Source organism: Aulostomus chinensis, chromosome 5 (genome assembly GCF_037954235.1).
Source record: "Aulostomus chinensis isolate RoL2024-O1b breed Wild chromosome 5, RoL_Achi_v1.0, whole genome shotgun sequence".
In the NCBI taxonomy this organism is placed as follows: domain Eukaryota; kingdom Metazoa; phylum Chordata; class Actinopteri; order Syngnathiformes; family Aulostomidae; genus Aulostomus; species Aulostomus chinensis.
The window spans coordinates 12339515-12355625 of NC_141324.1; the positions used below are offsets into that span (position 1 = coordinate 12339515).

Genomic DNA, 16111 nt, shown 5'->3' on the forward strand with positions numbered 1-16111 from the left:
CTTGGTCTTAGCAAAATGACAAACCACACATTGAGAGGCGAATTGCTGATGAGCTACTGGCACTCTGTAGAAGCAAAAATGGCACAGGTTTTGTGATTTGGGCTAAAAACATCATAATCACAATTTAAAGACCAATGAGAATGCTTCAAAATAGCTAAAAAGGAGAATTGAAGTGGGTCTTCAAACTCAGCCTGTTGTCTACAGGCTTGAACTTTCATACAACATATGAAGTTTTGAAAAGTTCTGACCATTTGAAGCCAGTGACTACACTTTCCTTATCTTTCCTTTGCAAAAACGGTCACCTCAATGTGGTAAGCCCATTTTCTGCTTCTTATCCAGGTAAGGGTTGTGGGGGCCCTGGAGCCTATCACATAGGCACAGGGAGAACACACAAATTCCACACAGAAAGACCCCATGCCCAAGCCGGGGCTTGAATCAGGAACCTTCTTGCCGTGAGGCAACAGTGCTGACCACTGGACCACCGTGCTGCCCTCATGGTAAGACCAGTTGACTAAAACTCACAGTTCATCACAGTAACCCATAACCAAGTTCTTAAGGTGTGTCTGATTAAAAGAGACCCATAAAGTTTTATTTTTACCTGGCGCTATGACTAATCAACCCAAATATATTGCATTCTTCCTTGACTGATTCAACACCTGTCCAGTTTAGAGAAAATCGGCTTCATAGTTTTTGCATAATCCTGCTGAAATTCAAACCAAGGTCACTAAAAAACAGGCTATCCTTGTTGGAGGTAATAATTTCTGGGTAGTTTCATGATGGGCTACAGCAGTGGGACACGATGATAATAATGTGAATGAAAGCAGCTCACTCTCACAGTGTTTTTGTTGTTGTGGCTGGGTGTGGGTGGGACACAGCTGGTCCGCAGTGTTACATCAAACTGCTGCTGTCTGCAGACATAGAAGGTTAATAGGAGCCATCCTTTTTAACAGCCTCATCTCTAACAATAACAGAGCGACATCACCCTCACAAAAGACCTTCTGCATGGCCATCTCATCATTTTTGACCAGATATAAATACTAATGATTAAAATACTTTGAAAAGGTCAGTGGTGGAAGCGGCGCTGCGTATCAATATGATATATTTAAATTAACAATTAGTTCAATGTGACATCAAATGCAGTGGAAGACACCAGACCACATTTGAGAAAGGGCATTTATTAATACATTGATGTAAGTGCACTTCCATTTTCAGTACACTTCATGTGAACAGACATTTCCTTCGAGAGACAAATAGACAAGGAAATATGGATACAGTCGATGAGTGCAAGTCAGCAGTAAAGATGTGAAGAGCTTTAGGGAAAAGAAGGAGAGAGATTAATCACTTTTGGAAAGAGCTCAAAGACGCTGGCTCATAGTCAGTGTGGCGGTGTTGGTGTGACAGCTGGCCTCCAACCTTCTCTCATTTGGTACGTTTCTACATGATTTGAAGCAACAGTAACCCAGTGGTTTAATACTACCATAGTACCGGTATATAGATACAAGCTTGTAGCAGCACCTGTACACCGTGTCACCGTTTCCCTCTGAGGCAGAGCTGGGTTTCATCAAAAAAACAGACCCCACAATGGTTCACAATGTATTTAAAAGGGATAAGAAAGTGAGACATATGCCCATTTTTAAAAGCAAACACCAAAGATTTCACACTCCAAAAAACAAAAACGTATCCAGACAGACTCTTTTCATTAAAGACCTTCATAAGAAGATGACAAAATGTCCATGCCAGATATGCCACAATTCCATAAACACAGACACAAGCACAGTAGCTTTAAGAAGCCTGGCGAGTGGCAAGTGACACCCGGTGAGCGAACCACAAACATTTTGAACACACAGCAAACAGTGAAGATGTTCAAAGAGCCAGAAACAGCACAGTGTGTGGGACATTGACAGTAAAATCCTGCAAACAAAAATGCTGCATTTTTTGCAGAATTTGTAGTGCGAAGTGCATGTTTTGTCAGAAGGGATCTCAAACAAAGGTAAGATACAATGATGGTTTTAATCAAAGCAATACTTTACCCAAAAAGCAGTAAAAAGTACTCACAAATAGGTGTCTTGCGCTTACAAATATGTATTTCCTTCCTGATTCACATCTTTGTGACTTCAAAATGCAGAAAGAGCCAGTCATGGATATTTAGCCTGAAGCTAATAATGCACATTGCTAACAACAGCAAAACTGCCCTTAAATATCTGTCATGTAAATGTCTCTTATGTGCAATGGACCAGTATTATCCACATCCATCCATTTGTATTCCCTGTAATCTGCAAGTATAATAATATTAAAAAAATAACACTTTGTTTCAGTGCTCGTTCACAGCAGTGCAACCAGCTACATTCAGTTGAACCAAGTCATTCATGCTCACCGACTTCTTAATAGCAGCTCTAAACTCGAAGGGTTATAGCTTGTTTATGTAAAATAAAAGTGTTTGTAAATTACTGACCATATGGTTGGATAAAGAAGATGTGGATTATCCTGGAAAATGTGCTTTAGAGTTTATAAACAGATGTTTAAGGCAGTGTGACTGTTTTTTATATCGTTATCGTAAACTGTCAGTCTCCGCTGCGGTAGCTTAAAGCTTAAATTGTACGTGGCTGGCTCTTTCTGCGTTCTGGTGACACATAAAAGTGTTGCAAGAGGGGGAAAAAAAAACCCAGCTCAAGACACCTTTCTGTAAGTACTTGACAAGCGGAACACATTTTTGTGAGGAGGCAATGCTTTAAAGAAGTCATCAACTGCTGTGTGTGCTGTGGACCTCATGAAACTTCAGTCACCCTTATTTTTAACCATGTCGTGCTAAAGAGCTTAAATGATTTAACATCCTCAGGGCTATTCTGAGCTTGAGCTGCTAGATATTATCTGGTGTGCATTTATAATTGAACATGCATGTGTGTTAGTGATGCAATGTCCCACCCTCAGCCTGATCATTTAGTATTCATGTGTTTGACATAACTTACAGCTTGCAACTGCAAACAATCCATCGTTTAACTGCACAGGGGGTCCAAACTTTCCTCACACTGGCAAGCAAGGATCAACTGGACTTCGAACAGGCACATTATCTATTACCTGCACATAATGCACTTTAATGATGAATACATTATTTTTATGTGACAAAGTCCTTCTACACAGCCATCTCATCTCCTAAGCAGTCTGGCAGATTCTCTGCATTCAGCACATTGAAGAGTCGGGCAGCACCTTCGACCCCCGCTCCCTCTCCATGCCCCCAGCTGTCCCGGTCATCACTCTCATCTGTGTTCGATTCGTACTCTGATCCAATCCCTGATTCCCTGAACCGGAGGAGCTCCAGGGCCCCCAAGACCTGCTCACCCAGCAGCAAACTATCATCTGGTGCTCCGTCGCTGGGAGTCTCCCCTGTTTCCTGGCCTTGTTCCTGGCTGTTTGGCCCCCCGGAAGAGAAACGAAAGCACTCAAGGCGAACTCCCCTGCTGCTGAGCCCCAGGGGGCTGGCATCAGTGCCCATGTTGCTTGGAGAGCAGGGCCCGGGGAGAGCAGAGACCCAAGCACTGTCACTAAACTGGGGCAGTGACTGCGATGCTGAAGGGCCTGTAGATGACAAGGGGGTGAGGGGTTCCTGGGGTATGCAGGGGGGCTGTGCACGAAAAGTGATCTCCAGAAGACTGTCTTGGGAGCCCACTGAGGACGGACATGAAAGGAGATGTCTGAGCAAACCGTGAATGATGTGTGTGCTGACTGGATGTTATAATTCATGGCTAGGAGGCAGAATATCTCTATTGGCAGGATGCGGGGAGAAGAGAGCAAAGAGTGTGACTAAATCTGAGAGGGTGGCCATGGGGATAATTAATTGCATGACAGAAGTGGATACAGAGCAGCCATACAGACAGGAAGGAGAAGGCAAAAATGATGAGAGGAGAAGATTTTTTGTGATATCACAGAATGGAGGAATGAGGAATAGAAATGTATACATACAAGAAAAATGAAACTTGTGGTCTGTCGTAAAAATTTCCACTCACTAGATGTTAACTGGCCATTAGCTTTAAGCTCCAATTCCTGGATCTGTTTAACCAGCAGAGAGATGTGTTGCAGCAGGTCGGTGTTCTGCTGCAGCAGCCTCTGAACCCTGGTCTGGGCTTCAGTTCGTGCACACGCCTCTACTGACAGCTGCTCCTGGAGTACGTGCACCTGAGCAGACCAAAACACATGTCCTTCTAAAAAAAGTCACTGCACATGTGGCACAAAGGGCTGAAATATATCATGTGAAATCAGGCACAGCACTAAGAAGCTACACAATGTACAGTTAATTAGGATTCAATCTTTGATTGATTCATGGGAGAATTTTTTTTTGAAAGCATTGAATGAGACAGATTAAAACAAATGAATGAGCACTGTAAATCAACTTCTGTTATTTAGACTTGCTCAAGTAAGACTGGAAATCCAGCACTGCAGTTAAATGCATAATGTATGCCAGTCACAGCGACCTTGAACTTTGGTCAGCAAACTTCAATCTTTGATGAGCTCATCTCATATCTGAGATATCATGTTAATAACAAAGGGATGGACATTCATACAGCGTCCAACCTGAAAACATAATGCAAGTGACCCACAGACGGCACGGAGGCATAATAAAAATGTAAAATACCTCGGCTTGAAATCTCTGAAGCCCTTCAAATGTGAAACAGTATAAAATTTTGTACGTATGAAATAGGTGAGGATGTGATGATACAGATACCTCACAACACCCTGTTTGACAGTCTCTTTTGAAGTATTCATGAAACATCATCCTTTTACTGTATAAATATGGTTACTGTCACACAGTTTTCCCATTATTGAGATGCATTTCATTGTAATTACAGTATCACCACAATCAAAACATGGTAAGACATTTGCTAGCCGATGTCATGGGTACCTGGGCTGAGGCCGCCAGAGCCTCCTGCTCCTGCTGCTGCAACTGTTTCTGGAGCAGCTGGACCTGGTGTTCAGCAGAGCAGGGGGCCTCCGTAACCAACAGACATGATACAGAGGCTCGAAGGACAGGGGAGCTCAGCAGTAGAGAGGTGTTGTCAGATACCTACAACAGAGATGGGAGTGAACTACACAACAAACTTTTAACAGTAAATGTTGAAGTAAAACTGATGAAATCGGAATATCTATCTGAAACTCCCAGAACTTTAATTAAATAAATAAATGTAATAAACATAACATTTGCTCTAGAATACATACAGTGAAATTTGGTTTGTTTGGAATCAACAGAGGAAGGGGGGGGGGGGGGGGTTGCTCCATTAAATTCAGGGAAATATGCACAATAATCGACATAACAGCAGCAGCATCAACATAAACATGCTGGATTGAGCGTAGCTGCTAAATTTTCAACCGTTTTGCAGCTATAGCCTAAGACAGGTACCCTTTGATGTTGAATTCCTTTAACAACATGACACTCAAAATTTTTGATGTCCACTCTTGGTTAGAAATGGAACATTCAGAGTCAACTTTTCTGCAATTACTACCCTGTTACTTTGTTTTTAGTACATTCCAAATGTAGACGGCACTTCTGCTGAAGCTGAATAGCAGTACAGGCTCACTGTCGTCATGAACATTGAGATTCATTAACATACGGCTGCCTTTTATGTGTATTTTGGGATTTTATTGCAAAGGCTGACAGATAATAAAATAATCTGCACAACCTGCTTTCTCTATCTTAGTGTAAATGGGACCATAATTGACAAAGCTGAACATCATGCTCTGTTGAAGAATTGAAACTAATTGGTAAAATAAATACTTTAATACTAAATTAGGTGAGACGTTGGAGTCATTTTGTCACTTAATGGGACCTCTTTTTACAAGTACTGGTCGCCCCCTTCTGGTATAAATTTAACTGATATGCTCGACTGGTTTGTTTACGAGAAAACTCCGCAGGGTTCCTTTGAAATTAGATTTAAAACTGGGATGTTGTCATTTAAAAGGCTGTCAACTGAAAATCCATCACAAAAACATCATGAGTCATTCCTTGGGAAGACACGTACGCTTCTTATGGTTCAATCATCTCAACTGCGTTACAAAATTAGCATCACTTCATTTCACTGAGAGCAGAGTGTCTTAATGGGATTCGATGAGTCAATAAATAGATGTGTTTGACTGGGCAGGGTGCTGTTGGATGATTCGTCTATGTGGGAATTATGACTAACAAAAGTGTTGCAGTGGAAGGAGGGAAAACGAAGGACAAGTTCTAGCTCATCTGTGACTGAAGATCAATATAGTCAACTCTTATGAATATAGACTGTGAAGGACACTTGACATTCAAACTACCCATTAGAGCAGAACAAACTACAGTCCCAAACACGTGAAATAGTGCAGTTTTATGACAGTAAAATGATATAATGAAAATATAAAGCTAATTTCCTTTGTCTCTGGTGACCATGCAATTAGATCCCATATCCATTCAACTCAAAGCAATTAACTTCTTGGCAGTGCAACAGTGGTGTCTCTCTTGAGTAATAAACCTGACAGTAGCAAAGAAACTTGGCTGCAAAATGAGCTGACAGATCGCTGAGCGGAGAACTGCTTGTTCAACATCGCAGTACTGGCAAAGCAGCTTGTGTTTTCATCAATAAACCATATAGTCTGATCAGTATTGATGGCTATTGCAGAGAACTTCATCACAAACAAGTTTAGTTTCTCCTCTGTAAACTTCTCTGATCTCCGTCTGAGACCCGCCTTTCATCATACTACTGTTTGAGAGAGGGAGATAAGCTTTGCAAAGCCTCATTCTGTTTATTCTCTGATTTCTCGTGCACTCGTGTAAATACAGCTGAGAAAAAGTGAATGACGTAACAGAAATAAATCAGCCCAGATGGAGTTATAGGAATGAGATTTTTTCAAAGGGCCTCATTCAGATTCAAGAGCTCAAAAGATAAGTTTATTCTATCCATCCATCCATTTTCTACTGTTTATCCTGTTAAGGGTCGTGGGGGGGCTGGAGCTTATCCCAGCTGCCTTCAGCAAGAGGCGGGGTTCACCCTCAATGGGTCTCCAATCCGTCGCAGGGCCAACACAGAGACAGACAGCCATTTGGTCAATTTAGAGTATCCAATCAGTCTCGTCCCCTCTTGCATGTCTTTGGACTGTGGGAGGAAGCTGGAGTACCAGAGAGAACCCACACAGGAACAGGGAGAACATGGAGACTCCACACAGAAAGATCCTGTGCTGGAGCCGGGGCTCGAACCTTCTTGCTGGGAGGTGACAGTGCTGACCACTGTACCACCGTGCCACCCAGATAAGTTTATTGTTGAACTAAAAAAAACAAAAACAATCCATTAATTGCAAAAAGTCGGAGAGGATGATGCTGGGCAGATGAGAACTGATTAATTGACAAGACACAGGTGACAAAAGAGGGATGAACATGAAGCAGGAAGTAAAGCCAGAAAGAAGGGATTTAAAAATAAACCAGGAACTGATGGGGTTTGATCAAAATAAAGACAGGTGAATATAAACTACAAAACTACATGTCACGCTATAGAAAAGCCAGGGATAATTAGACCCATAATAACATAAAACTTCGAATGTCAACCTCAAATTGACAAGAAATTTGCTGCTAGGCCTCTGTGGAAGTCAAGTGAAGATTTTCGATTTGAGTAGCATTACTGAACATCAGGTTCACTTGTCTCACAGTGTATAAGGTTTTTGAGTGTTTTTTTCAATGCTTGACATAAGATCTGAAGTTCACACAAGCTTGAAATATTCAAAATTGAATTTAGGGAATGGCATACGACAAGAAATAGAATTGTTGAAAGGACTAGATGTCCCGAGTGTTGGCACCACTTCTGATTTCCCTGGGGAGTTCCGAAAAGATGGCTGCTACAAGGCTTTACCACCGGGACACATCGTCAGCTGTATAACCCTGCATCACAGGGTGTTTCGGCCATTGATCACACATCACCCTCCAATTAGGCAGGCCAACCGCAGGGTGATCAAGCCTGGGTGTTTGCCCCGTGGTTAATTCACCTTAGCAGCCCAGATGGTGTCACTCTTCTTCAGCCAGAGCCAGTGACTTTTAATCTTGGCAGTGTTGGCCAGCTCTTAGATGGCCTGTTTGTGATCTTGTCTCTGGACTCAGACATCCCTCAGAAGCTTTGCTGTTGTACGGGCTACAAAGCCCCTACACCCCATCACAACCGGGTGCACCCTTATCCTCTAGCCTCTGTCCTCTGACTCAGCCGATAAATTGATGTAACGTAGTTTTTTTCACTTAAACCCTTCCTCGATGGCGTTGTCCCAGGGAACTGTTAGCTCAATGATGAAAATGAGCTTGCAGCAATTAGACCAGAGGACGATGTCTGGTCACAGGGTGGTCATTGCAATCCCGAGGGGGAAAAAGAGCTTCTGATCTAAGTTGACGCGCATCTGCCAGTCCCTGGCTACATTCAGTGAGCCAACATCAGGGATTGAGGGGCTTGACCTCTGCTTGACTCCCTCTCGAACAAATGATGGTGGCACACATCCTGGTTACTGACAGCTTGGGCGTTGATGGATACCTTCTTCGGCTCTACTTTATTAGCCAGACACCTGAGGACCTGGTTGTGTCTCCATGTGTATCTGCCTTGAGTGAGGCTGGTTCTACAGCCAACCAAAATGCGCTTGAGTGTTGCTGGGGTTGTACACAAGGGGCAGGATGGGTCCTTTCCAAACCACAGCTGCAGATTTATAGGAGAGGGCAGCACATCATATGGCTCGGATGATGAAGCTCAGTCTGTTGGATTCCATGACACCCTTTTACCTCATCTAGCTGCCCTGTTTGGCTTGTGCTCCAGCTTTGAAACATCTGGCTGCTTCCTCCTGTCAACACACCTCCTTTACCACCATGGCTCCACGTTCAGTTGCAGATGCCTTTTGCCAAAGAGGTGTTACAGTTCCTCTACCTTGTTGAGATGTGTCCCACGATGTCATAATGGAGGAGAGCAGATTTGGCCTCAAAAAACAGTTAGGGCTGGGGTCTACTTCTTCCCTGTCACTACCGGGTCCCTCACTTCTCAATAAAAAATTCTTGTGTCTTAAAAATTAGAGTTGCTAACGAGTTGCTAGATGAGGTGATATGCCAAAAACAGGAAATTAAACACATGCAACATGCTTTGAACTTGTAATGATGAACTTATACTTCAAAAATCCTTAAAGCAGAGTTAAACTGTAAAGATAATCTTGCTCAACAGAACATGAAGTTCTCATAAAACTTTGTTTGGCACAAAACCTATTTTTAAAAATTATCCGAAATCCAAATGTAAAAACAGAGGGAGAGAATTGGTGGAGGGAACCTATTGGCATTCTAAACGTAGATATGGAATATAATACCCATGTCCTGAGTCGAGGAATCATTGTGTTCTATGAATCTGTTTATAATGAGCCTAATATCTACTAGGTCGGAAGGGTTTGGGAAAATCCCAATACAAATGATCTGCAAAATAATGTTACACCTATAGTTACTGTGTCATGTAGAGTGGTAGCGGAGCATGTGTCATCAGTGCAAAGGTTTTTTTTCTGATTGAATGAAAGGATGTTGGGACTGAAATGATGTAGAACGTCTTTTATAAATTCTACCTTCCCATTGTCGCTGAGGATCTTGTCCTTCTTGCTCTTGTCCAGGTCAGACAAAGAGACACACTCAATGCTCTCCTCTGTTGTGGCTTCAAGGTCAGTCTCTTCTGATAATGCCAGCTTCTTTGCTGCGGAGAGACCAGATACAGATAGGGCAGGCCAATTTTCATGCTGTGTGTGTGCATGGAGATTTATAGGGTGCAACACATCTAGAGGCAGTAAAAGCAGCACCCCAGCCTACAACAGCAAGGTCTTTGATCACAACTACTCAGACCCAAGAAAAAAAAAATCATCTGAGGCTAATGACTCTTTTTCTCTGTGTGTTTGTGTGCCAGAAAGCAAGAGGAAGAGAGTAAGAGAAAATAAGAGCAAAAGGAGATTGTTTCTGACAGAACGTGAATAGGAAGGAGTGAGAGGAAGGGGAGGTGACTGGATTTATGGATGCACTTGTTTATGAGTCACCTGGCATTGCCTCAGACTCCTCCACCTTCCCGTCCTCATCCTCCTGGTCATCGGTCTTCTGCTGCAGGGTCAACTGGTGACACACATCAAATGCCTGACCCACCGTCCGTACAATCCTCATGGCCTGAGACTGGGTGGCAGGAAAGAGAGAGAAAGAGATAGAGAGATAGAGAGAGAGAGAGAGAGAGAGAGAGAGAGAGAGAGAGAAAGTGTGCGTGTGTGTGTGAATGCGTGTGTGCATGTGAGTGCGTATGTGTGTGTGCGTGTGTGTGCGTGTGTGTGTATGTTTGGGATTTGAGAACAGGGCAAGAACACAGTAAGGGAATGAGGGGCCAGAGGATTTTCCAGTAGACTGAGTAGATGAATGTGTGGTTTATTTTAGTGCATTAGTAATGAGGAATAAGATGACAAATGGGCGCAATATTTGTCACAGGAAAATGTGGTAGAGAGGAAGGTGAAAAATGAACACAGGAGGGACGGAGGGAGCAAACAGGAGGGGAGATGAAGTCCAAATGTAAGTCAGCCATTATTACAAGCACAGAGCTTGTCTATCTGCTGCCACAGAGATGGATGGGTCTGTTTCACAGGCAAGTAGCTTTGATGGCAGAGGGAGTGAAGATGAGGATAGTTGCAGGAGGGTCAGTAGGTGTGTCTGATGTTTGAATTACAATCTGGATTCTGATGATTTACAGTATATGCACCTAGTTCACTCAGGGGTAATGTTTTCAATTTCACTTTAATCAGGTTGTCACCCAAGGATTCATAAAGCGTCATGTATTTATGACAAGCTGCATTCATTCTGTGACGTTAGGACACCACAAAGGTGATGAAAAGGAAAAACCTCACCTGCAGACATTTCATAAAATCTTGCTTTTTTGCAGAGAGTTTGGTAAGAAGATTGATGTCGCTTCACTATCTGTCAGTTAGAGAGACTCTACCAGCACCACTGTAAATATTAATTGGGACAGTGGAATAATGAATATTAGAAGTTGCAGCTAATGTAATAGACTAGGGATTCCCAAAGTGTGGGTTGCACAAGCTGCCACTAGGGGGTGTGCGAGATAAAAATGTGATGGCGGTTTGGAGTGTTTTTTAAACGGGATTGTCCCACATAATGAAGATGTAAATAAACATTTCCTTTGTAAAATTTAAAATCAAAAGCTGATATACGATTAATAAACAAATATAGGCTATTCAAAATGCACCTCATCTTTGGATGAAGAGTAGAAGAAATTATTTTCTGTCCACTGTATGCAGCATTGTTGCATTTTTTCCCCCCCGAATCTGCGGGGAATTGGGGGCGCATCAACCCTGTTGGGATATAGAAGGGGTGGGCAGCCAAAAAAGTTTGGGAATCCCTGTAATAGACAATACATAAAATATGGATGTTGCTGCAGAGACGCAAAAAGAAGTTAAAAATGTGGATCTTCAACGTGGCAGCAACAAGGTGCTAAACTCGGTGGATGTCTGCCAACTACAGAGTTGTGCTTCAGGACTGATCTTTATCATTTAACTCAAGGATAAATTCAGGGGCTCTTGAAGATAAGCAGCTGGAACACACAGGCGATGTCTTGTTTGGAACACGGACAAAAATAGTTGGATTTTTAAAAAAAATTCTATATTCATGGTTTTGTGCAACCACATTAATAAACAACCAGTTTTGACATTTCAGCTGTTCATCGGGCTAATGGGTAAACAATTATCAAGAAGGCGGTGTCACCTTTTTCTTGAATGAATACAGGTGGGTCACATGAATGAGAAAATATGGGACAGCATGATAATGGACTGAGACGCTCCATCATGACCATAATGATAGTTTTCCTGATAGATTAGCCTGGCAAGACCTCAACGGTTGCCGTTTAACATCTTTTATTTCATAATAAAGAACTTTTATTTTAGCATGAATCTAAATATTTTTCAATTGTTTTTCCACCATATTAAAGCTTCCGACATTTATCTCCCTCTTATTTCATTCAGGATACATTTGAAGAATTTCCCTCCAGGCATCCCTGAAATAGTGTTCAGAAGAATGGAGTTGATAAGACAGACACACAAAAACATAAAAATTACCAGCTGTTGACAGCTAGGGGGGCCTGAAATACAAAGATCTTATCAAAGATGTACTTTCCTCTATTTCCATGTTTCAAAACTGGGGTATGCAGTTACATAAGGCGTCACCAACAAAGCCTGGGGTATATTCTGAAATTCTTCCATCAAAAATAAACCAGTGTTTTATTCCCACCCGCAGTGTACTTTATAAAGACATGTTCCTACTCTTCCTCTGAGTGGATCTGACCTTAATCCCTTTCACCGCACACTCTTAAAGGCACCAATTATGAGCTATTTGACGCAGAGTACGACAGTGGGCAGATGTGCGCCCAGTGGGGTGGATCAGAAAAAATGAAACTCTTTAGCATCCGAAATGTTGCCAACTAATGCATTAAAGATTCAAACAATGGATGTGGATGCAGTACATTAGCTGAAGACAAGACTCCCAACATTCTGTGTGCTGCGGTGCTTCCAGAAATTGTGATTGGCAGAGCTAGCATTATTGTAAGCAGCCTTTGCCTCGCCACTGGTGGTGGGAGCGTCATATGTTGAGGTAGAAGGGAAAAAGAGATGCAGGGCAGGAGGTTGAATGTTTTAAGTGGTACAGGACCACTGTTTGTTGCTCTCTTCTGTAAATTCCATGATCATTTTATAGGGAAACTTGACCCATTTTCTACGAGAGTGAATCTCAATCAGTTTTCTCCCGCTTATCCTGCTAACGGTCGCGAGGGGTGCTGGAGCCTATCCCAGCTGCCTTCAGGCAAGAGGTTAGCCATGGACGGGTTGCCAGTCCATTGCAAAGTCAACACATGTAAACAGACAACCATTCGCTCTCATAGCCACACCTACAGTCAATTTAGAACATCCGATTAACCTTGTCGCGTGGCATGATAGTGCAGTGGTCAGCACTGTTGCTCCACAGCAAGAAGGTTCTGGGTCTGAGCCCTGGCTCCATCACAGGATCTTTCTGTGTGGACGTGCATGTTCTCCCTGTGCTTGTGTGGGTTCTCTCCAGGTACTCCAGCTTCCTCCTACAGTCCAAAGACATCAAGAGGGGACGAGGCTAATGGAACACTCCAAGTTGACCGTAGGTGTGGCTGTGGGTGAGAATGGTTGTCTGTCTGTATGTGTTGGTCCTGTGATGGACTGGTGACACATCCAGGGTGAACCCTGCCTCTCACCTGAAGGCTGCTAGGATAGGCACAAAAGTAATTGTTGGAGCTCCAACGGGTTTTTATTATTCTAATAACTTGCAAAATTTTTAAAAAGAATATAGAATAATCTTTCAATGCAACTTCAATATTTATAAATGTTCTAGCAGAGATGTGGCCATTTGTGTGTCTCACACAGGCAATGAAGCCTGAGAGAATCTACGCTTTCTTATTTAATTCACTACTTATATGCAGTGGTAGTATTCTAAATCCACTGAAATTATCAACTTTACCCACTATATTCTTTCTCAATCTCACTTGATGAAAATTAAGTTGTTTTTTTTTTAATCTTGTACAGAGGAAAAAACAGCCTTGGTTCACTTCATTGTCATCTATTTCTAAAGGATCATGCTGCCTTGAGGAATCCAGTCAATTTATCAAGGAAAGTTAAGTTTTGGAAAAATTTTGGTTAAATTCTTAGAAAACTGGAATAACAATGGAGTAAAAAGGAATTCTGTCAGGTCCATTCACGTCAAGAAACACAAGAGATAATAAAGAGCTTGATTTGTTTATTATAGTACAAATTGGCGGTATGGCTCTGTTCAGAGGAGTCCCCTGATGATTTTTCATGAGCACCATGAAACAGGGGACCAGTAGCGTGAGGGAAGGTTCTCCCAGTTTAAGACTGGAAGAGCAAACATACCCCCGTGAACAGAGCAGCAACATGACATGGAACGAACTATGCCATGTATACAGGACAAGGTGGAGCTGGGGAGGTGGAGGGTAGCAAGTTGCGAGCAGGAGCAACTGTACAGCAAATAGCAGCAGCAGCAGCAGCAGCAGCAGCAGATAGCAGCAGATAGCAGCAGCAGATAGCAGCAGATAGCAGATAGCAGCAGCAGCAGCAGATAGCAGCAGATAGCAGCAGATAGCAGCAGATAGCAGCAGCAGCAGCAGCAGCAGCAGCAGCAGCAGCAGCAGATGACAGCGGGCAGAGCAGCATAGCCAGAAGCTAGCAGAGTGGTAGTTGAGGCCGGGTGACATTTAAGTTGATAGGGGCCAATCAGAAGCGAGGGATTTGATCAGCTGATGTGGAGCAGCTGTAGATCAGCTGATTGATCAGTTTGATTGATGGACGGGAAAGCCAATAGCGCTTGACTACCATGGCCTGACAGAACTAACGCTAAGGCTCGATATCTGTTATTTTCCTCCACAAGTACAAAATGACATTTGGCTTCAAAATTGTACAGTAAACAGGCCTCCTGAGGCCAAGCAAGAAGCTCTATGGATGTACACAGCTGACATCTAAAGCCTTGCTAAATCAAATTTCCCTTTATCAGCTGGTCCATCTCCTCCTACTCAGTCACATGCATGGTCTGCAGCACCCAGATTAAGTGCAGCAGCCTCAGTAAGGCACAGCTGGCTGTGCCCCTGAAAATAAAGTGGGTGTTTGTTAAGCAGTAGTGAAAAAGTCTTTAAATGCAGACAGAAAAAAGAACTCATCTTTGCTCTTCCCACCAGATGATTAGTATTCAGCTGTTGCTAAATCTCTTTTAGGTATCCATGGTAAAAGGATGGATGGGAGTGCAACATGACTGATGTTCTTTCATTGTCACGGAGGAAAAAAAATCTCTTTGATTTCTAGATGTGGATTAAAAATTCAATTTCCTAAAACATCTCACATGAGGTGTGTCATTCTCTTATCAATTGACAGAGTATTGCACAAAAGGAATACATGTTGCTGTGACACTGGGTCCACTATTTTCATTGGAATGATGTGCTGTGGAGGACTGACCAGTTCGAGTGACAGGCTTTGCTTTAGTCCTCACTGTACGTGTTTGCAGATGCACATGTTCTATACTGAAGTTACTGTCAACAGATTCCATGAAAAGGCCAACATTGTTAACTCATTGACCACATTTGGTTCAAGAAATGAGATAAAATGTTTTTGTTGGTGTTATACTGTATATATTGAAGCGCATGAGAGGGAAATGCATCATCTTTGGACAGTCAGGCTACATGCTTCCTTGTGTTTCTAGGTTTAATGCTAAGCTAAACATTTTCATAACTATTGAAGTTACTGTCACCAAGTTGAATGCTTGAGAAACAGCCACAAAGAGTTTTTGACCAGGCTAATTATAGTTTCCAAAAACTACTAGAAACTGAACTTTCTAGCCAATATTACTCGAACAACTTTGAACAATGAAGTCGTGATCATGTAAGTCTGTTAGCAGGATAATGCAAAAAGTTTTGGATGGATTCAAATTTGATGATAGGTGGAGGAAATTAATCAGGAACTGGATATGAATCTGACGACATCATTTCGACCACCTTGGCAGAGGTATCTGCTCCTTCCACGCCCTCTAGTTTCAGTTGTATTTATCGCGCTAGTAAATATTTACAGTGGTGATTCGGTACACAATAAAGCAAGAAATCTCTGCATTTAAATATATCTGTGACTCAATATCTCAAATATGACAGAGGCATTGAGATTATGTACTGAGATACAGTGACAGAAAATATTCTGGATAGCTTTCATGCTGTCTTTACGTATACAGGGATCAAAGCAGTCACACATAAAAAAAAAAGACAGGAAGACAAACAAATTCGGGGAATGCACTGACTGACATGACAAAGTCAGAGACTTAGACTGAAGTCAGAGAAGGGAAGATTCGTGACATCACACGAACAATGGTTGCGCCCCTCAAACAACGGACCCTTCATTAGATTGAAGGATGGGGCACGTAAAAGTAATGTCAACAGTGTTGGAGAGCAATGTAATAGCTGTCAATATCAAAGTCAGAACTCAGAGATCAAAGTTACAGGTTACTTCTCCAAAATAAAAGTGAGACCTCTGAGATCGAATTGCCCTGATTTTT

At 42.4% G+C, this 16111-nt stretch overlaps 1 protein-coding gene across 2 annotated transcripts in view; it reads right to left on the bottom strand.

The window, feature by feature from the left end:
• Positions 1 to 1174: 1174 nt before the first annotated feature.
• Positions 1175 to 16111, bottom strand: part of LOC147261225 (carboxyl-terminal PDZ ligand of neuronal nitric oxide synthase protein-like) — a 20857-nt gene continuing 5920 nt past the window's right edge. The window contains exons 6-10 of one of the 2 annotated variants that reach the window (XM_086203177.1): positions 10033 to 10162; positions 9574 to 9698; positions 4895 to 5056; positions 4002 to 4170; positions 1175 to 3663 (exon numbers count right to left, since the gene is read on the bottom strand). In XM_086203177.1, coding sequence (XP_086059303.1) covers positions 3131 to 3663; positions 4002 to 4170; positions 4895 to 5056; positions 9574 to 9698; positions 10033 to 10162 — 1119 coding nt within the window. In that variant the 3' untranslated portion in view covers positions 1175 to 3130. Of the gene's footprint in view, positions 3664 to 4001; positions 4171 to 4894; positions 5057 to 9573; positions 9699 to 10032; positions 10385 to 16111 lie in introns of both variants that reach the window. The other variant, XM_086203176.1, reaches the window with a different exon arrangement.